General features: G+C 34.2%; 1 protein-coding gene across 4 annotated transcripts in view; it reads left to right on the top strand.

Moving 5' to 3' along the window:
* Positions 1–22,489, top strand: part of LOC125075945 (cold shock domain-containing protein E1) — a 38,966-nt gene extending 16,477 nt beyond the window's left edge. For 3 of the 4 annotated variants that reach the window (XM_047687821.1, XM_047687823.1, XM_047687822.1), the window contains exons 8-16: positions 1,073–1,205; positions 2,312–2,509; positions 6,058–6,180; positions 6,712–6,893; positions 8,496–8,713; positions 10,864–11,040; positions 14,189–14,360; positions 15,176–15,339; positions 18,158–22,489. In XM_047687821.1, coding sequence (XP_047543777.1) covers positions 1,073–1,205; positions 2,312–2,509; positions 6,058–6,180; positions 6,712–6,893; positions 8,496–8,713; positions 10,864–11,040; positions 14,189–14,360; positions 15,176–15,339; positions 18,158–18,174 — 1,384 coding nt within the window. In that variant the 3' untranslated portion in view covers positions 18,175–22,489. The remainder of the gene's footprint in view (positions 1–1,072; positions 1,206–2,311; positions 2,510–6,057; positions 6,181–6,711; positions 6,894–8,495; positions 8,714–10,863; positions 11,041–14,188; positions 14,361–15,175; positions 15,340–18,157) is intronic. The other variant, XM_047687824.1, reaches the window with a different exon arrangement.
* The last annotated feature ends 1,376 nt before the right edge of the window (positions 22,490–23,865 follow it).

Here is a 23,865-nt window from a genome sequence, read left to right as displayed (position 1 = left end):
ATCTTGAACCGTTTTCGCAGCGCACGCAACGGAAGCCCTCAAGGATGAATAATTTTCCCCGCTTTTTTCACTTTTTCCATAATTTTTTTCGCTCCTAATAATTGCAGCGTGATGTTATATAGCCTAAAGCCTTCCTCGATAAATGGTCTATTCAACACAAAAAGAATTTTTCAATTCGAACCAGTAATTCCTGAGATTAGCGCGTTCAAACAAACAAACAAACAAACTCTTCAGCTTTATAATATTAGTATAGATTTTTAATTTAAAAATTAACGACGCATATTAATATCCTCCCAACGAAGCGAGTGGGCGGCAAGAGAACACAACATATTATAACATCGATTTCCTATAATACGACTTAACAGCGCCGAACTCGGAGCACCTGATGAGTACCAGATCATTTAATATTGCAGTTAGGTATTTTATTTATTATTCCAAGTTGCTCGTTATATCGAAACACGAATAGTATGATTTGCTCAATTGACATTCCTCGATAAATTTCGTTTCATTAGTAATGTGTGAAAAACTTTAACTTGAAGCAGGCTATTGTTGAATCGATAGAAAACTAATTCATTTTAACATGACATTGTTTAATATTTCGATTTTGAAATGTCATTAGCGTTGTCGATTAAATTATTGTTGAAGTTTTATTAAATACTTGTTTGTAGCATTTATTCTATCACGTCAAAGATGCGTTTATTACGAAATAAATAAACGGAAACCATTTTTTATGCCTCTATTATTTACTCTTACGTATATTTCATTTGATATGTATTTTGAAATGCATTCAGTTTTCGTCTCGTCTGACATGAATTGTTAGGTTCAATATTGGGTTACATTGATAAGTTATTTGCTTGCTAGTTTATAACCTGTGGTACATGAACACCGTATGCCAATTAACGTGGTTCAAACTATCCGCGTGTCGAATTGGACGACGAACGCTTCAGGCATTTCGGCCGCATTAACAAATGACTCGTCGACATTCTGTATGTTAAACATTAACACCAAATGTATAATAATTATGATCATTGGAAATTTGTATATTTGAATTGTTTTTAATATATTACAACAGGAGGGAACAAGGCGTCGTCTCTTCCCTTAAGGAGGGCTTCGGGTTTATCCGTTGCGTCGAGAGGGAGCAAACCATGTTCTTCCACTTTGCTGAGGTGCTCCGTCTCGGACAGGAGCTCAGTGTTGGTGATGAGGTACGTATGTCACACATATTTCCCTTAAGATATTTCTTATTTATTCTGCTGTATTGTTGTTATCGATTAAAGCCCGGTTCCTAAGTCGTTCCTATGAATGTTTACGTCGACTTTACGAAACCTTTTTTTCTCTTGGACACTTTTCAATTGTGTAAACAATTCTACAGTTCGTAAACAAACGGAGTTTATTATTTTTCTGTAAATTGTGACGTAAATTCGATTATACTTAATAAAGGTGCACGTTGAATATTGTACCTAACAATAGAAGTACGCAAGCTTGTTTATTTCAATGACAATTTATACGTTTTTAAAAGGATTCACTTCCAAATTTTTAAAAATATCAATTGTGTAATGTGGCTTTTGTATCAATGTGAATATAAAAGTCACGGTATTCCATATTATAAAACGATTCAACGAATATGAAATAAAACGATCGTCGGTTTAAATAAAAAAAAAAATATAATACATATATTATAGTGAGTTTTGTTTGTTTGTTCCGATTGATATGAAACTTTCATATTATTTCAGATTATATCTTCCGGTAGTGATATAGTATGTTGATATATTGCATATTATTGAGTGTTTAAAATGTTGACGTACTTAGAGAGAGATTATTGTAGAGAGGCTTAATTGCTTTTAAAGCGAACGATGTCCGAACTATAATAGATAGGCGAAATAAATAAACGGACGAAGGTGGAAATTGAGATTTTCAGCTCTTCAAAACATTCATGTATACCGGAACCGGGCATATATTTTTGGCCGTGACTTTGTCTGGGTAATATTTTGTACAGAACAGGTACAGCCTGTATATTTCCTACTGCTGGGATAAGGCATCTCCACGCTGCTCCAATGCTGTTTGGTGGATGTGGACACATGTGGTAGAATTTCGTTGAAATTAGACATATGCAGGCTTCCTCACGATGTTTTACTTCACCGCCGAGCACGAGTTGAATTATAAACACAAATGAAGCACATGAAAATGATGTGGTGCTTGCTTGGGTTTGAAGCCGCAATCATTGGTTAAGATGCACGCGTTCTAACCACTGGGCTTTTCATGCCGGAATTATTTTAACAGATAGCTTAATATGAATGATGTTTCTCATCAGGTCGAGTTCACAGTGGACCCCGTGTCGACGTTCTCCAATATGAACACCCGTCAATCTGCGATACGTATCAAGCACTTATCGCCCGGTACCGTGCAATTCGAGACGCTCCTCGAGCGTGGAGTACGCGGTATCATCGCCAAGGAAGCCCAAGCGTTTTCGTCGTCTTCATCGTTCAGCCCCACTAGACAGCCGCCTGTTGTGAGTTAAACATTTTTTAAATATTTTATGGACCGATTTTATTGATCAACAACGCCGCCTGCGTTGGCGTTGGCTTTGGCGTTGGCGTTGGCGTTGTGACAGATATAAACCAACACTGGCTAACTCGAATTTTAAACCGGATCATAATAATACTAAGTTTTGCTGTTTCACTTGTCTGGTAGGATGTACGAGTGAGTGGTATCTACCCCAAGACGAATTTACATTAAGCTCTACTACCAAGCTTATACTTCGAGATTTAAATTTAGCTCATGTAAAATGGTTTACCGGCCGGTAAATGAATTAACCTTCGCCCATAGACAACATATTACTTCGTCGATGTGACCAAATTATGCTATTATACGAGGTAATATTTGTAATTAAACCAGCTCACTTGCCACTATAGCAAAACCGGGATACATTGATTTTTGCTGGTAGACAATCTGATCTGCCTACGCACTAACTACCCAGACGAGCTCGCGACGTTGGAAAAATGTAAAAAGTTTTTATATAAAATTGAAACATTAGGATGCAATAGCTCTTATCCATATACGTACCTTGTTACCTTTGTAGTCTATATATAGAGTTGGGGGAGAGATGACGAAACCGCGTCATGAAACTGTAGAATTACAAATCGATAGGTAGGGCTGCTCTTTGGACACATCTGACGTTGATCGGATATAATTATTTTATATATTTTATAGAAGATAAACTACAGTCATGTTTATATATATACCCTGTTGCACTCGGGATTCATACAGCTTTGTACCAGTGAAAAAATATGACTTATTAGTTCCGAATTTCCCCTTCATACAAACAAACTAGTTATACGTCTTTGTAATATTAGTACAGATATATATTTATAGAGAACTATTTTTATATCCTCTTCACTTGAAAATAAATTGTTTTGTAGAGCTATGTTAGGTCTTATGTTACATTGCCACATACAGACGAAGCTACATATTAAGTACAAAATTTAACTGATTTTATCAAAGTTTTTTTTAAATTTATCATAAACTAGTTATCGCCTGCGGCTATGCTGACGTTTAAGGAGTTGATCGTCAGGTGTTTCAAGCTTGCTTAAATTTAAAACTTCATCAATTTCGATTCAGTTTATTCGTGAAAGTCCAGCAGACAGACATAGTTATTTTCGCATTAAGAATATTTTTTCACTAAGATAGCTTACATAGTACAGTAAACTGAAGCCGATATTTTTTATCTTATTAGTGGCTCCTGACTGCAAATAATTTGATCAATTTTTGTAATAATATCGCACTATGCTTGATGCGCTCACACGTAAAGTTCAAACGCTCCAATATAACGCTAGCGATTAAATATTGGTTGTGATAGCGTGTACGCTATTTATATGCTTATTACTCTGTAATAAGGTGCAGAATTGTCGAAAACGTAACACCCCTTGGTGCGATACGCACACAGCATTAATGACAGGTAATACATAAGCCGTTGTATATATGACATGCTTTTATTAGGCGGTTTGGACGAATATTGGGACGGATTGAATGCAATTTTTGATTGTGCACGAATCTTTGTATGGTAATTGAGAATTGAATGCTGGGTCATATTTATTGATCGCGATGCTTGTTTATATACTATGTGGCGAATTGTTTTTTTTTTTTTTTGTCTTTTATTTTTATTTTGTTTCAATCAAACTAATGGACATTGGTTGCGTGCTATTTTTGTCGAAGCGATATTTTTTTTAGGTTTGGAGGGATTTTATTTTTACGTAGCTTATAAATATTGATATATTTAAGATTAGTCTCGCCATGTTAACTTTTTGATTTGGGGAGGTTTGTTATTCGTACAATTGACGTACAGAATTGAAGATTACGGAGTGATTAGTCTAATTTCGTAATATTTATTTTTTTACAAAAATAATTTAAAAATTTAAATATATCTTAATATGTTACTCGATTTAAATAAAAATAACAATATACAAGGACAAGAAAATGAAAACTGGTGTTATTAAAAATATGCGTTTTACGGATAAGAGAATCTAGGTCGGTTCCAAATGAAATTTAAAATATTTAGCACAAATACACAACACGTATTGTTAAAAGTGTCCGGAATTTACTTAAATTGTCAACAAAATACGATGGCTTTCTGAATTATTGCATATGATACAAGTATTCCATTGCAACTGTTTCAGTGTCATGCAATCCTCTTAGATTTAAACATGGTGGTGGTTGAGCAATGGAGTTATAAATTTGCAACTTAAAAAGTCAAAGTAACTCAAAGCGTATTACAGCTAGCCGACCTCGTTGTCCCGTTTGTGTCATTTCTGCTTACGAATTTACTGTACGAAGAAAAGTTCTAAGAAAGAAATCGTCGTGGAAACGACGCGTTTAACGCGTCTGCAGTAAATTGTAATATTCTATTTTTTTCGATTTTGAAAATCGTATTCTTGTTGTAGATTATAGAAAAAATATTCAAGTTGAATTTTAATTGTCTATCTTAAGTAATTTTTCGTTCCATCCAAATTACTCACGGTTTAACGAAAATTTACTCCAAAGTTATCATTTTTAAAATTATAACATATTTTTAAATGCTTAACCAGTATATTTCAATCGATGGGCTTTGTGCAATCATGTTTCAGTGGTTACCAGCTTGCTCACGTCAATGATTCTATATACACAGAAGTAAATTGTACGATTGTTTTTCGGATTGGGTTATGTTGAGAGTGACCCATTGTAACTACAAGCGACTTTAGGTATCTCTGTTTTCAAGGTCGGCGCCGCATTGGCGTCTTGAACGATTTATATTTCTCACATTGTCTATTGGAAGCGATGATTACTTATCGTCAGGTGGCCTTTTAGCTTGTCTGACTGTCCATATTAAATAAACACTATGGAAGTTAGTTTTATTGTAAAAAACAATCTTTGTTTTTGAACGAAGTTCTCATACTTGGCTTACAGTAAAGTGAATTGCTAGAAATCGTAACGACAAGAAAAGCCTTATGCACAATCCAGACAAACTTTTCTTAACAGTCTCTTTCTTTTACATGGGATTTTTATCAACTAAATTTTTGGTATCATTACATAGTATAAAACAAAGTCGCTTATCGTTGTCTGTCCCTATGTATGCTTAGATTTTTAAAATTACACAACGGATTTTTATGCGTTTTTTTTTTAATAGATAGATTGATTTAAGAGGAAGGTTTATATATATAATACATGCTCAATATAGTAGAGAAACACTGATGATTTTAGATGTTTCTGAAGTGATTTCGTAAATATGTGTTTATTTACGAAACGTAAATATGTGTTTTTTTGCGCTTACATTGAAAACGCAGGCTTGAACCCTTAGAAAGGTCTTCAAAAAAAGTTCACGATGGTACACTATCGTGAACTATCTCTTAGGGATAACCCACAATAACCATTTTTATCCTTTTCTTTTTATCAGCATTGCACCCGTGCGAAGCCGGTGCGCGTCGCTAGTTGCATACATTTAGCGAATGCAACTTCGTTCCAGCAGCTATCGTTTATTTTTTGTATTATATAATAATTTTATATATTTTTTTCTCTTTTTTTTAGGAAACTGGTATCATAACATGTCAAATCAACAATATGAAAAAATCAATCTCGTATACGGCAAAGAAATGCGAATCGAAAATGCTTCCACGCGTCGGCGACAAAGTCACCTTCGATATTTATCAGGTGAGTAGTTTTTTTTATATAAAAGCGTCTAATGAAGAGCTTCGGATATAATGGTGTATTTATGGAGCTTTAGAGGGAATTATCTATTTTTGTACGAAGATAAACCGATATCCATCTCGGTGTTCCGAGTACTTGTTATCTCGTATTTTCCTCGGCCCGAGATATAAATAGTTATTTCTAATAAATGTTTTTCGATATTAAACTTTTTGCTTTACTAAAATAATCCTACTTGATATATTTATACCAAGTATTAATAATATTACAATAAAAACTGCTAATTATTTTGTAATTATTAATTTTGTAAATAAACTAGCTAAAATAATAAAATATATAGATATAGTTTGTACCACTTTACCGTTAATGTTAAAAATACTTTTTTTGTTACACTTTTATACCAGGAAAAAAAATAGGATTGATCAGGAGATTTTCGCCTATATACAAACAAACAAATGTTACCTTGTTCTTTATAATATCAGTATAGCTAAAAATATTACTATAGTCTTATTGAGATTTTTTATTTTTATTTCACAGGTGAAAAGGACAAAGGAGTTAATTGCGATGTCTATCCAGATACAGCACAGCCTCACGAACGGTAATTCAAACGGTGGTAACAACATGCGTCCCATCATGCAGGGCTTCATAGCCGCCCTGAAGGACGGCTTCGGTTTCATCGAAACAGCGGATCACACCAAGGAGGTGTTCTTTCATTTCAGGTGAATTAAAATGAGTTTATTAGTGAAAATATCTGTGAACATTAAACATGTACTGCGTAATGATTTGTATGTAAGCGTTGCGATTGACTATTTATAGTGTATGTATGTTATCTTTTTTTGTATGAAAAGCGACTTCGCTTTCTCGTGCTTTGAATGTTCGTGTATTGTCGTTTTTTTTTTTGCGTCGCGTTTTTATTTAATTAGTATTTTTGCATTTATTTTTATACTCTGTTATCTATTGATATCGTTGCAAAGCGAAATGCATGATTAATTATTTTACGTATAATTTTCATTTGCTACTTATTTTGTTTAAGTTTTTGTTTTATATCGTGTGCCGAGCGAATTTAATGTGTCTAGCGCTAATTTATTATTTCATGGATACGTTTCTTGTTATTAATCGTATTGATAAAGTATTTCACGAGACAAAGAAAGCGGTTAAAACGACTACAGATCGATTAAGGAACATGAATAGTATGATTGTTATAATAAAGCAATGTCCATTCAGTCTGATTGTTTGACGAGCTGTATGAAGCTTCTTTATGTCATGTACGCGTGTACTCCTCTGTAAAAACGCTCAGCTTTATTGGCTAATGCATATAAGATACATCTTCTAATATCTTTGTCTTACGTAAGCTTTTAAACATTTATAATAACAAACATGACAATATCTTTAAACATTCGAAATATAAACAAAAATACTAATATATATATATATATTTGTATATTGTATATTGGTGAAATGTGAAACAAAATAACGGGGTAGGAATGTATGTTTGTATTTAATTGTCGTATGTTTAATAGTAAAATTATATTTTAGCGCTGTGCGGATAATTTATGTAGCATGGAACGTTATTTACAGTAACAATATGATGTTCGATTTTTCCTTTAAAATAATAAATTCAATTGACCTACTTTTTATTTAAGTGTGTGAATAATTTATTTGATCGACTACACTCGTGTAGGTTAAACTTTATTTCATATTCAACGCTGTATTGTAATATCCAACGTTACGTTTCATATCGTACTGGTTGTCTATATTAGTTGATCTACGTAATGATTTCAATATATGTATTTAAGGTTGTATGATGATTATATCTAGGATATAGTTAGCTATTTGACAGATTAATTTTGGATCTTGATCGTCTCATTAATATCTCAAATACTCTTAATGTGTATTTGGTTAATTTAAGATAACTTTGCATTTTTAATAATTTTTTTTATAAATCTAGGTGACTTTGTGGCTTTACATGCGCGCAATGTATGAAAATTTATAGCGCACTAACCTTCATGCTCATTTCGTTTACCTTCGTTTACGAGGGGTGAAAAAAATACTATAAGTCAGCCTTCCCAAAAACTCAAACTATCAACATAGGAAATTTCATTTAAATCGGTTCAGTGTTTTAAGCGTGAAGAGTGTACTTTCGCGTTAAAATATTAGTAGGACAGATTACTGTATAGGGTACATATAATTATTATCAGTTGAATTTGTTTGTGCGTTTGCTTGCCAAAATTAAAAAAAAAAACATACGAAATACGCTAACGGCAAACCACGTGTTGCTGAGTTATTAACCCTTCAATACCATAAATAACATTTCGTTTCAGTAATTTGGAAGGCAGTCCCGACGGTTTAGAGTTGGGTACAGAAGTGGAGTACAGTCTCGGTCGTATCAACGGCTCCGGAGGTGGCTGTGCCAGTGCTGAATTCGTACGAGTGCTGCCAAGGGGCTCGGTTACCATTGCGAAACCTTTAGACCCAACACTCAATGGAACGGTCACACGTACGCTACGAGCGTTGAATCCTGATCAGGCGAAATATTCAGGTGATTGTATATTATAATAAAAATATTTATTCCACAAATAAAACATCTTTATGAATAATTATATGTTAGAGCCGAGATAGCTCAGTGGTTAGAACGCGTGCATCTTAACCGATGATTTCGCGTTCAAACCCAGGCAGGCACCACTGAATTTTCATATGCTTAATTTGCGTTTATAATTCATCTCGTGCTCGACAGTGAAGAAAAACATCGTGAGGAAACCTGTATGTGAATAATTTCAACGAAATTCTCCCACATGCCACATAACAGCAGCGGGATGGAATATGCTCTAAACCTTCTCCTCAAAGGGAGAGGAGGCCTTAGCCCAGCTGTGGGAAATTTACAGGCTGCTAATGTAATGTAATGTTGGACAGTAAAGATCTCAGTGCTTAATAACATAGTCATCAAACGAAATATAGATTAAGAACTGGCTATCCTAGCTGGGCTAATTCAATAATCTGTGCTAAGCATAATAACAAGTCCTCTCTCCAAAAGTTGAAATAATCGAAATACAATATTAATATCGCCTAGGTTATTACAAAATATATTATTTAAATATATACGTAAAAGTATTTTGCACATATCGCGTCGTTGAAGGAGTTCTACAATTGAAGCGGCAATGTCTGGGTCGATATCATGTCGTTAACGTCATTATTTACCTGTTCGCCTTCGTGTTGTACATATAATATATATCGACTCGAAGAAATTGTTTGAATGCGCTATTCTGTTTGAATGTAATTCTCTATTGGCTGAATGTGTGTTTCCATTTTCGCATAGGATATATACATGTGCACTCAAAGATATACATTAACTTTCATTTACCTAATATAGTTTGTTAAATGACGATTCAAAAGTTCTTGTAAAAGCCTACTTGAATAGAGTATATTTTGATTTTGAACTGGCTGACTGTTGGTCGAGTTGCTCGACATTACCACAGATTCTGAAGTTCATGGTTCAAACCCACTTAAACAGAAACACAGAAATTGACACTGATGTGCCTCGTAAAACATGTAAATTCTACGTCTAAACTCTAATCGTATCGGATTATGAGAGAGAGAACAAGGAGTTGCCGAATAAAAAAAAATGTTTAGGAACTCGTGTGCGAAAGGTTGTTATACAATTAGTGAGTTTATGATTGATAGCACACCTTGGGAATGAAACGATCGCCTCCTGGCTATTTCTATTCATATTCAATGTATTTAATTATAAAATTGACAAAAAAAGACCCGCTGAGGTTCTTTCGCCGGTTCTCCTCAGGTCAGGGTTCTTTTCCGAACTGGTGGTAGTGCTCACTTTGACTACGAATAAGTAAATGTAATGCTTCTATATTGAATAAATAGATTTGAGTTTGAGATTGAGAGCACCTGTGTTTGCGCAAACACTTCCATATCCCACGTAGTTGCAAGTTTCCCTTGAGATTGTTCACCGTGGTCCAAATCGGCCAAGGAGACATTTGAAACATTGACACTTGAAACCGTATTGCGAGTTGAAATTCGGGAAAGCACTACTAGGTTATCAATTTTTTTTTTGTTTCTGATCCATCTCGTGAGGATAGGAAAAAATTTATTAGGTAACTTGGATAAGTCGCATAAAATGCAGCCACATGTACAATCCCCATTGCTTTCTGCTTTGCAAAAGCGAGTTGGAATATCTTCTAATAAATATAACCTTTCTTTCCTTAAGAGCATTTTTTTATGGCATTGGTTGGCGGACGAACATATGGGCCACCTGACGGTAAGTGGTCACCACCGCCCATAGACAAAGGCGCTGTTAGAAATATTAACCATTCCTTACATCACCTATGCGCCACCAAACTTGGGAACTAAGATGTTATGTCCCTTGTGCCTGTAGTTACACTGGCTCACTCACCCTTCTAATCGGAACACAACAATACAGTGTACTGTTATTTGGCGGTAGAATATCTGATGAGTGGGTGGTACCTACCCAGACGAGCTTGCACAAAGCCCCACCAGCAAGTAATTATAGTAATAGTCAATCGCAGGTTGACTAGATAGTTTTTATTATTTTTTTATTTAAAAAAAAAAACACAAGATTGTTTTGTGCAGTTTCCAAAACTTTCGATGTATTACGAAGTATAATAAATATATCTGACCTTGAAACGGATTATATAAATCTTATATTATTTTCATTAGGTCTCATTCAAATGGAGGGAGGTACAACCTACGAGTTTGGAATCATGGGTCTCGCATGCAAACGGGAAATCCTTCAAGTGGGTGACCCAGTTACCTTTCAAGCAGACGTCGAAGGCAGAGCTACCAACATTATACCAATTAGGAAGAAGAGACGCGCTACTGTTGACGCTATTAAAGGTAAACATATAATCCGTTCATTTGTATTGACGGATCTCCTTGAATACAGGCTGCAGGCTATGACGTCTAGCTGTTGAATTTGTTACAATTTCTAAACAATAACATAATTTTATTGCTGTAGAAAATTTTGGGTTTATTATAAAAAAAAAACTGCGACAAGTATTGTCATCTCTTGGTATAAACTTCATACTATATAAAAAAAACTGAAGAGGCCGAAGCAAATCCGGTTATAATCTGAGGGTGCAAGATCAGCCGCTATATATTGGATGCATTGACACTTACCAACCAAGGTCTCTCAATATTTGCTGAGTGGCTATATAATTTGCTATAGCAGTATCATGATCATGATTCCTTGCTCGGGTGTTTCATCAGCTGTAATAAATTATTTCCTTCCAATACCACTAACATAGCATAATAATCTGGGTTTCGCTATAGTCTCTGGAGGTTGCCCTTGAAATTTTTTTTCGCAATCTCGTAATCGTAGGTAATTCAATTTTCATTACCAGTTTGGTTGCAATAAGTTTCAATGGATAATCTCAAATGAATACACGATTCATTAGGTTTCTTTCACTGAACTCGTGTGACGCCCAAATGTATTATTGTATATCTAGAATTTTCCAAATGGGTCAAAGCTGTTTTATGGATGGTCTACTCTTCATCTACGTCGTAACTACTAATATGGCATTTTATTCGTGTCTCTGTTTTTAAACACGATTATTCTTTTTTTCCTATTTTGAACTTATACGTGGATCGATCTGTTGTCCCGCTAATTGCGAGCGATTGTAGATCGGAGACCAACATAATTGTGCAGTCGATTTGTTGATTTTGAATGTTGTCTGTAATATGCTTTTAGTCTCGTTTCTTAAAGTAGATTAACGAATTTCAAGTGGTTATAGTTTAAAACTAACCAAGGGCGAGACTAAACGAACAATATGAACCGTATTCCGTATTCAATCTGCATTCTAACGAAAATAAATTTTATTCTCTTCATAATAAAGACTAGAATAGAATATATTTTTATGTCCAGCAAAAGTCTAACAAAATAGAGCTATAAATAAAAATAATATCAATTAAATGATATGTATGTACAAGATCTCTTTCAGATATCTATTGGATATAAAGGGGATGAAAACGATAAAGTGGTAAAGAGGTGTACAGTTCGAAAAATGTATTATTCTACACACATATAATGTAAAATATATATACATATTAATTTATAAATACACATAATACAAATATTTTTAATTCAGGTACACCTTGACGGAATGTGATCCTAGTAACAAAAATTAACGTCAAAAAAATTATTTTTTACATGATGTTTTGTTTTATATAGTAAATTGTGATAAATACACATCTCCCCTCTCAAACACTATATGTTGCTCTGTTCCGGTTGAAAGGCAGCCTGCCTAATTACAAGCAGATGGGATGTCGCAGATATAATGGCTGTCAGAACATTGAAGATGGAATACAATAGTAGTGATACAACAGAACAGTTTCAATTACAATTATTAACAAGTGTCACGATTCGTGAATAGCCTTGAGTAATTAATTGACTCTAATTGTTTATCTATAAGCCGCTCTTGCTCTTGATTGGTTAAGATAATCACATGAATACAGCATAAAGAATTGTATATGTACATACTAACCGAGCCTGCTGTTTAATCCGCGCGAAATTAATAAAACTTTACCTATAACATAGAAGCCGCCACTGTGCTTTTTGAGCTCACAAGTGTATATAAAAAGTAGCTTAAACAGACAGACAGTAACGGACAGTTGGTTTCGCATTTATGTTATTAGTATAGATGTTACTACTACTATTATACAAGAAGTAAAGATAAACTTATAACGCCAAGTTTCCGACTCCGCAAAGTCAATAAATCATTCTTGGGTCAAGGTATCCGTTTCTACAATAAAATTCCGCAGAAATTTTTAACTTTGCCGTTTCATAGATTCAAGTCATTTGTAAAAAATACATTGGTAAAGAAGGCATATTATTCGATACAAGATTATATAGATGATAAAAAAGCGTGGAGTTAATGCTTGTTGACTTCCAAGCAGGATATATAACATACATATATATTTAACTAACATGACTGTATTTTTAGATGTTGAAAAAGACTAACTATCGAGTTTCTTGCCGGTTCTTCTCGGTAGAATCTACATTCCGAACCGGTGGTAGGTGGACGATTCAAAAGTGCTTGTAGAAGCCTGCTTGAATAAAGTATATTTTGATGTTGATTTTTTGATTTTATTAGTACTATTAGGCCAGGCGTGGCTATTGCTACATTATATGTTGAATTATATTGTATGATATTAAGCAAAGAGTTTTTTGTGATGCGCGTTCAAAAAAAATCAATTATAATTAGATTATATTTACTAAGGTCGACTATACCTACGGTTAAAAGTACGGTCATCAATTGGTTAGTTTCTCGTAAGTCGTTTTTAAATCGTGCCTCGTGCAGGAAATAGTTCTAGGCAAAAATGACTTTAGTAAAGTCATTTTTGCACATATTTAGTGCGTTTTGCTGAAACGATTTTGCCGATATAAATGTAAATAAAAAAAAAAAACAAACAAATTTTTGTTCTTTTCCAATGTATTCACCTGCAAGACGGATAAATTTTTCAAATCTTACATACATACCCATATATATATGGGATATAGCAAAAGTCATATTTAACTATTATTACATAACGTTTCGAATTTATAATTACACTACATCATGTGTGACCTCCGAGTTCATTCGTGATTAGAATTTAATTAATTAATTTTCTGAGTATATAATTGTATTCTAGATAAATAAACTGCTTAATGAATTAACCAATATTTTTTTATGCTTCCTTATCCAAAGACATGTTTGTATACAATGTAATAAAATTTGCAATTAAATAAAATCAAAAACAAAATGATAACCATTTACTGTGCGCTTTGGATTCGGGTTTAATGACTGAAAATATCTTGATAAGATGTTTTATGTGGAAAGATACTTTCAAGGATTTAGGCTAGAACATGCTAAATAAAATCTATGTATTTATACAGAATACATGAATAATTTTAATACTTTTTCATATAATTTATTATCATTAGAAAGTACAATTTATTGCTGTACTTATATAATAATAATAATAATAATGGTTCCATTGATTACAGGTGGGTTTGGTTTCCTATCAATAGAGGGTGAAGACAACCGGCGGCTGTTCTTCCATATGTCCGAAGTGCGCGGCAACCCGTCAGATCTGCAATCCGGTGACTCGGTTGAGTTTGTAATGTTAACCAATCCCAGGAATGGGAAGTCGTCGGCTTGTAATGTTGTTAAAGTCGGGTAAGATATTGGTTTCAACAAATTTTTCTTATAGATTATTTTTGTATGACCATAGTCTTTCTCGTTTGTTTGTATTTTTTTAACCGTCTTATTGCTTAATTTGTAGATCGATCGTTAAACAGATATCATATTTAATTTGTTAATATTTGAAATTGTCATTGCTAAAAAACTGGCAAAGGTTTTATGTAATTTTGAGAGATATAATTTTGCGGAAATGTGTATCGGGTACGTTATATCATCAGTACTCTCATTCTACATACGTTATATTACATATATTATAAATATTTAATTTATTTTAAAGTAATTTTGCATACGTACGTTGCGTGTAATTCATTTTTATTGATTATTTCATAATTTGTAGATATTGCATAGTAAAGGTAAAAAATGGTTAAAATAAATAAATTAGTTCGTCGTATACAATATAACTGCTGTTTTATATATCAATAAATATTTTTTGCCAGTATGTATATCATGTAATATAATTATGCAATGTGAGAGAACTGCTAAAGGAAAGTTCATATGCAGTTCGTTAAAATTCCCTCTGATAAGTAAATAATCTTTTGCCTAGCAGTGACGAGTAATCGGTACCGCGACGAATAGTCATTAGCTTATCGCGGGTCAGTGTCAGATAAAATAACTAACTAAGTCTAATCAAGTAAATAAAATATATCGAAACTTCTGCCAAACTAACATTTTATTAATTTATTATAAACTAATGCTACAATTAACTAAATTACTAATGCAATTATTCGGTTACATGTACGTAGGATAAATAGATGTTTTTTTTTATCTTCTTAACGATACAATATCAACAGCAGCAAGCCGATAACGAAAGCCCGCAGCGAGCGACCGGAGCGACTACTAGCGAGACTGCGTACTGTCTCGCTCGAAGATTCGGCCGGCCCTCGTGTCGTGGTGGCAAGAGCGCCGAGGGGACCAGACGGTAGTCGCGGGTTCAGACCTCGACGGCCGCTGGCCGGTGAGATATTTAGAATTACATTCCTGTTTTTTTTTAAATGTTTGATATTAATCTGCAGTTTGCCATTTTGGTTCACATGTTTGTTTTTCACTACTAATGGTCGTAAAGTTAAATTTGAACAAGCTAGAAAGCAAGGCAAGACAGTATTTCACGTCGACCCATCACCTAAGACTGTACAAAGCGCAAATTCGGCCTCACATAGAGTACTGCTCTCACCTCTGGGCGGGTGCTCCCCAGTGCCAGCTCCTTCCATTTGACCGTATCCAACGTAGAGTAGCTCGAATTATCGACGATGAAGCCCTTTCTGATCTGCTCGATCCTTTGGCTCTGCGTAGAGATGTGAGATCCTACACCTTCCCTGTTGGACCTTCTGCTGACTTCCCATCCAGATGGCTACCTAGGTTATCGTTGAACCCCCTCTGGGCTCGTCGGACCACTGTCTCGTCCGGAGTACAGTGCCGGTTGCGCGGTACTCACGATCTCGTTTCGTGGACTACCGCCGAGTGTGGCACTTGTGGTCAGCAGATTGGGATGGGACGCGATCCTTCTTTGCATCTTACCCATGGGTGCAGGCTTGTTTCTCGCCGGATGATCAGAGCGTTGTTGCTGACTCTGTTACCGATGTGGTGTTTCAGGCTATGGAACTGTTCATTCGATATTCTGTGGTGGCTCATTGGTGGCAAGTTCCAGCCCTGGTTTGGTCGTTTCTGCAAAACGGCCTCACGCCGATAATGGAGACGTTACCAAGACTGGGCTAACGCATCGGCGTCTCGTGAAACTCCAGCGCATTCAGAAAGGAATATAACTCTGCCTCTAGGTCCTTTAAAAACGTGATTGCTAAGGCGAAGACGGAATACATTGGCAGAATTGGCGAGAGACTGGTGTGCCTCCCTTCAGGAACACGTGCGTTCTGGTCTCTCGCTAAAACTGTCTAAAGGAATTTCTGTCAGCCCTCTGTTCCATCTTTGCACAGGGACGGTGAGTCATTGGCCCATACCGCGAAGGAGAAAGCTGGTCTTTTAGGCTCTCTCTTCGCGGTGAACTCGATTATGAATGACCGCGGAAATTCACCACCCACCATCCCGCGGTGTGATACTACGATGCCGGAAGTTAAATTCCGGCAAAGTGCACAGCGTAAAGCACTTCTTTCCTTGAATATTCATAAGTCGAGTGGACCCGATGGCATCCCTCCAATCGTGCTACGGACATGTGCTCCCGAGTTGGCGCCGGTCTTAAAGCGTTTTTTCCGGCAATCCTGTGTATTCGGCGTCGTTTCGAACTCCTGGAAGATTGATTTGGTGCATCCTATCCCTAAAAAGGTCAACCGCTCAGACCCGTCCAATATATATAGGTCATAGCCATCAATATCCTTGTTCTCCAAGGTAATTGAGTCCATTATAAACTGCCAGCTCCTGCGGTACCTAGAGGAGTACCAGCTGATCTGTTTCCGTCGAGGTAGCTCAGCCGGTGACTTTCTAGTTTACCTTGCTCATAGATAGGCGGAAGCAGCTGAGAGCAAGGGGGAGGCATTAGCAGCTAGTCTGGACATAGCGAAGGCCTTCGATTGCGTGTGGCACAAATTATGCAATTGGATTACCAGAGTTTTGGCAAATCGGAGCGTCAAGGTCGTTGTCGACGGTGAATGCTCCAACTTAAAATTCGTCAATGCTGGTGTTCCACAAGGCTGCGTTCTATCACCCACTCAGTTTCTTCTGCATATCAATGACTTGTTACAAATCAGTAACATTCACTGCTATACAGACGACAGCACCGTAGACACCTCATATACCGGCCGTGCTAATATTTTTCGGTAAAACGTCAAAGAAAACCGGAACAAACTTGTGTCTGAAATTGAGTCTTCGTGAAACAAAATCTCGAAACCGGCTAAACCTAGTCCACTTCAACCCCAAAAGACGCAAGTTTGCGCGTTAGCTGCTAAAAAAACACCATTTGTCGTATCTCCACGATTTGAGAACATTCTGTTAGCCGCCACAGCTAGTATCGGGATACTTGGCGTTGATATTTCGAGCCTCTTTCAGTTAGCGGTCAATTGGAAGGTAAAGCTAAATTGGCATCAAAAATGCTCGGTGTGCTCAGCAAAGCATGACAGTATCGTCTAAGACTATACAAGGCGCAAATTCGGCCTCACATAGAGTACTCTCACCTCTGGACGGGTGCTCCTCAGTACCACAACCACGGCAACGCACCTGCAAGCCCATCTCCTACTCCCATTGGAATAGAGTATACATATACTAATGCTGCAATAGAAAGTAACTCTGTCTATTGCCTCATCTTCTTAAAATTTGGTATGGGAATAGGGACTCTACGATATTAAGTAGGTGCTATCAACTTTGCCTACCCGTATTGGTCCTTTTTGTTATATTTTGTGTTATTTCGTTATCAAAATAATCTTTCTTAAATCCATAAGGTGATATTACTGTTATAACGCAAATGTTATATGGACAAAGTTGATTAAATGTCACAAATACTAATATGTATTTGCCTTTTCGAAAACACACAAACAAATAGATCTTATATTATGAACTACAAATAGTTCTTGATTAGAAATTAATTTGTCAAGTGCCAGTAGATCCTTTTCGTACTTTAGATATGTAGATCCCAATTATATAAATTCTAGGTCTAAATTGTCTATTCATCTTAACGCCATTGGAATTCGTCGTTCATATAGCATATAAACGACTTATATATTTAAATAAAAAGACATTCCACTAAAGCCTTTAGTATATAAGATAATACTACTTTAATATGAAAACTAAACGTTCACATTGTACTAAACATACGTTTGTATCAATTTCAGAACAATTGGCCGAGTGAGACTAGAAGAGCGATCAGCGAGGCCTGAACAGTTACATTACTGCTACGTAGGTAAACATCCTAGGTTTGATTTTCAAATTATCAAAGGAACGGTAAACTATATCAACTACGGCACCCTCCACTATAGAAGACTTAATAAGTTTTAATAAACACGCAAGTCCAATTACGTATAACGTTTTTTGTAATCTATTTGTAATTTTAGCCGGACGATGTCGTTGGCTGTTCGTTTGTTTGTTGGAATCCTTTCGGTGTTCGGTAAAGCGCGGAATGTTATTTTGTAAGCGATATATTGCGACGCAGTAGAATTTAAAGAGAGAGTGCCTTTTCGTTGTATAGTTTACCTGAACGTCATTTGTATTCACGAGAGACTGATCCTTTCTTTAGCAGCATTTAGGGAATTTTCGTTATTTTTACTAATATAATTTAGGTGAAAAAAAAAAAATATATTAAAATATGAAATTAAAATCAGCTGTTCATTAAACGAATCGATACATCACCGATTATAGTTTGTAAACGAGCGAGGAACATATCAAAGTAAACTAATATTGGTTTTGCTTTTTGAGGTTTATGTTTATATGAGGTTCTTTTTCGCATAGACACGTTGTTCAAAATTCCGTTCCGTATTCCGAGTATGTAGTTCCCAATGTTCGATGTCGGGTGACGCATAACATCTGCAGTTGTTTTTAGACACGGACGTCCGTGATGTCCTTAAACCCCTCGAAATATCAAGATGAACTTTAAATACGAAGCGATCGCTTGTTTTATCGGTTTAATTTCAAAATTGATCGATTTCGATTTATTTAAGCGATAAATTATCTCGTTTTAATGGTAATTTTTAACGCCAATTATGATTGGTTTAATTTAATGGATGCATTACTTTTTGCATGCGTTTTAAGTATTTGCTCTATATGAGGTTAGCTGACGTTAAGTTTTCTTTTTTAATTGAAGGATAAGGGGAAATAAAGGTCATAGCTAAATCACAAAAATATATGTTATTTTTAATATTTTTTATTACTACGTAAGTTCGTGACAAACCAAAGAAAATGGTTTTCGTGATATCGATTTTACGGGGACATCGATATATCTTTATATCGATACTTTTATCATCACAAGATAGTTTACGCAAAAATGAACTAGATGGCGTTCTTATCTCAAGTTTGTAAAAACACTGACTCAGATCCTTCTTCCCCCTTATCCATTCGATTTATATAAATTATTATCGTTCTAGAAACGATATTTGACTTTTCAAAACCGGTTACTCGGTATTATAATAGATTTTAGGTCAATATAATAAATATAAAAAATATATATCATTGCGCACTGTTAGAATTTAACTTATATTTTAAGAAAAGTCGAGACAAAAAATTTCCCCTGGTTGTCATCTTTGCTTCCATATTAGCATTCTTTATAAACGCTTATAAAGCTATTCAGACATGTTCTTGTGGTTATATTACAAAATATTAAAAAAAAATTGTCGTAGGTGTTAATTCTGCTTAATAACTTTTAGTGAAGTCTCGTTCTAAAAGTGCGATATGATATAAATATTTTTTAAAAATGTATAGGTTTTCCAGAGTGAAGCCCTTTAACATACATCGTGTCCATTTGTATAATTCAAAGTTTACCTACTAATATCACATACCGCTAGTTTATGATACAGAACTAATTGCATATCGTAAAGAACGAATTCGTAGGCAAGACTGGATGGTTATTAAAAATATTAAATAATAAAATTTGGACTTAAATTTTTGAGAAAGATACCACATCATCACAAACTTTGAAAGTATGATAAAAGTACCTCAAAGTCTGTTTATTTTTTAAAGAAGCTTATTTATTTTTGATATACACAATTTAAATTTTTTTACTCTGATCAAATTTTCAAAGAACAATTTTTACTAGTTTTTTTTTTATTGATTAAAAAGAAAACAAAAATATATGAAATTTGTGATTAATAAATGAAATCAAATAAAATTATATTTGTTCGATTTCGTTATGTTTAATATTTAATGATTGTAGATATGTATGTTATCATCTTATGTTTAGAAATATAAAAACTCTGGAATTAAAAATAACAAACGAATTTGTGTTAGTGAGAAATATGATTTTAAATGACACAAGATCAACTCGATATTGCCAAGACAAAGTATTTTCAAATATTAAACATACGACGTTTTGTTTAATGACTTCGTGTATTAATCCGTTAAAAAATATTTATTTTTTATAAAAAAGGGTTATATAAAATTTTGAATGTATTATATTTTTTCGTGTACAAACTTATCCTTATTACCTCCAACAAAAACGCGTTAATTATAAACCTTATAGACTCTAATAGATCTCTATCGGAATAATCTGTGATTTTGGATAATTCATGTGCAATAAAAAAATAACAAAAGTATTGAAGTTTTATAAGCTCTTAGGGCGTAGAAATTAGTTTTATCCCAGTTAGATATAGAAATCGGCACCACCGTCGGGACCGTTCATTCATACTCAGTATGAATGAAAACATAGCGGAGATTATCGTTTATGTGTACCGACAGTAGAAAAATGCAAATTAATTTGCCACAAATATTCCTTTCGCCATATTCATAATTATATAAATAAATAGAACTCTTATTAATACTTATGCCGTTGAACTTTTACATCCGTCAACAAAACTAAACCTCGTAGTAATTATTTATTACTTTGTTATAGTCAATACCGAAAAGTTAGTTGAAAAAGAGGTCATGCAGTTTTGCACAAATAATTTTGCGTTGGATACTGTTTTTGCTATCGGTACACAGCGTAGCTATGTGTGTGTCATATTTAACTAACGCCGGTGTATATAACTACAAATGATATGCGTCTCCGACCGACCCTGAGATTGTAACGAACAAAATTTTTATATTTAGCTAATAAACATTATAATCGGAATAGAGCATTTAAATTATGCTAAGTACTGGAATGGAACCAAAGACTGACAAAATATTTATTGCAATAATACTATTGGTATTAAATTATTTTAATAAGAAATATTTTGTAAACTCATGTGTTCTATGTGGAGTCATTTTAAGGGAAAAACGTCGTAACTGTTTAATTTAAGTAATAACGATAAAATATATTTAAAGAATCGCTAACAATTGAAACTACAGCAATAATTCATGATCATAGGTGATATTGAATAATTTCATATAGTGGTTAGGATGTTTTTCCAAAAAGTATTTCGTCGTGACATCATCGATTTAAAAAAAAAAAAAAACATATTTAATCTATGCAACGATGATCAGTGATTTGTAAAAATAAAATTGGTTTTTTTTTTTTCTAACTATTGTATTTTGTTTTTTTTTCTCTCTCTCTTGTATTGTTAAAATCAGACTGATGTTAATAAGAGCAATATGAATTGTGTTCATATTTGCATTCACAGATTAATTAGATGTCGTAGATGTACCTCGAAGTGTGAAATTAATTGAACAGAACGTTGTATCTAATCGTTAGATGCCACATTCACAATGGAATGATTGATTTGTCCGAATAGGAAAATGTCGCGACTTAGATTAAGTTTCGAGTTAATTGTTAAATTTTTAAGGTCCACTATAGAAACTCAACCTCTTTTAATTGTATATATATAATAATAATAAAAAAAAAAACTTTACAATCGAATAATCGGAATTTATTTGATAGTAAACCTTTGATTGGATAATTATGACAGTATCAAATAAATACGTTTCGATTGTAAAGTTAATTTTAACATTTAATTCAATGTAAATAGAAATGGCAGATTTTAAATTAGTCGCGACAGTTTCCGTTCGGATTTTAAATTGTGTGATTCATGTCTATGAAATTGTTTATGAATAATTCCAAAGAGATATATAGGAATTTTGAACAAACGTTATATGCTGTAAGCTTAAACCGCATAAGATTATTTGCTTGTATCATATACGCCCATGTAACCATATATAGTAATAGTGAAAAAAAAAGATATAATAATCAGGATATTGATGTTGTAGTGTTGAAAACAATATGTCCCGGATCGTTTCGGGTATAGTTATTACTATATACTAGTCGTTAATTGACGCCCGGTGGATGAACATCGCAAGTGTACTCTTGAAACCTATCGCTATACAATGAGATCTGATTGAAGCCGACGTCACACTGAACCAACGCTTCGATTGTGTATATCGCAGCGCAGTGTGGTGCCGTCCGAAACTGTAGCTAAGAAAATTGGCTGACTTTTTAAAAATATGTAATGCAGTGCCTAAAAGAACCTCGATTTGAGATACCAAAATAATGTCTAAAATGATTTTTAGCCTTTCAGAATTACAAAACTTTGGAATTATCATAAGGGTTTATTTTATTTTAGTTCGTCGTTTAACGTAAGTTATTTATGCCAAATGTTAATACGTCGTGTATGTTTGAAAAAAAAAATGTGATTATATGTACACGACTTCCGACTTACAGCCCCCGCAGACTACAGACTTGATCGGCGGACTATACATTTTTTTTTTACCACAGCTATCTTTAGGCTAAAATATATTCAACAGAAACCACACATTATACTTTTTAGTATGAAGATTAAATAGTAAAGAGAGTGATATGGTATTAACTATTATCAAAGATAATTATTTTTTTTTATATCCTCCCCTTAATTTCCGAGACGTATGCGTGTGTATTAACAGCGTTTAGTAGTTAGTTTTATATATACTGCAGTATCGACACTTATTTAGTCTGCGGGGGCTCTTAGACTCATCTGTCGCCATTGAGGCATGCCTTCCTAGGGTTCAAATTAATCTTAACATAATCGTGTCGTTCACGAATAAGACGAAAGTATATGTGTTAAGACGGTCGGCCGACTGTTGCCATGCCAACTATATTTAGCTATACGATTCTTGCAATAAAGTTCATTAAACATATACTAATAAACGATGTCATTATAACATTTCGGGCTTTTAGTTATTTGTGTCAACGATAACATACAGTGAACACATTTATTTTTACAGAAAAATATGTTACATGATAAAAAAACAATTTACGCACTGATACAATTGTTCGAAGTGATAAAAACGATCTTCCTCGACATACCGCTAGTGGTCTTTGACGTCATTTTGTTATCTGTAAAGTATGTCTATCACAGTTTTATCTAGTCATTTCATAAGAAATTTCTTTTTTTCGATATGCATTTATCTGAAGATAAATAAAAATAATCTCGCGCGCTGTATAGAAGAAATGTTGAAATCAACAGTTTATATATATGTAAGTTTATATCTATATATTTAAAAGCGAAATACTCGCTGATTAATCACGAAAACTCAGAAACTGTAACACCTACATACTTGAAATTTTGCAAGTAGGTTCCTTATAGGGTGTAGACTGAGACGATTTTATGAGTATTTTATGAAACTCCACCCATACCTAAGGGGATAAAACGCGAATCGGAACTTTGTATGAAAGTCCTTTGTTTTTCTAGTTAGAAAAAGGTGTATTTATCTTTAGAAATCAACCCCCTTTTGGGGTTAAAACAGGGGGATGCTTGTTGGTCACAACTAGTAATGTATATATATTTATATTGTTACGATCAATCGTATTATCAATAATAAAGGTATAGTATTGATATACTATAATAAATTACTTATGACAGACGATCAATTTAACCATCCTTAATGGAAGAATAAACTCAAGTATTGTACTTAATATCAAACTAACTTAACTTTTTTAGAACTA

This window comes from Vanessa atalanta, chromosome Z (assembly GCF_905147765.1).
Source record: "Vanessa atalanta chromosome Z, ilVanAtal1.2, whole genome shotgun sequence".
NCBI classification, from domain to species: Eukaryota; Metazoa; Arthropoda; class Insecta; order Lepidoptera; family Nymphalidae; genus Vanessa; species Vanessa atalanta.
This window is presented reverse-complemented; position numbering and strand designations above follow the sequence as displayed.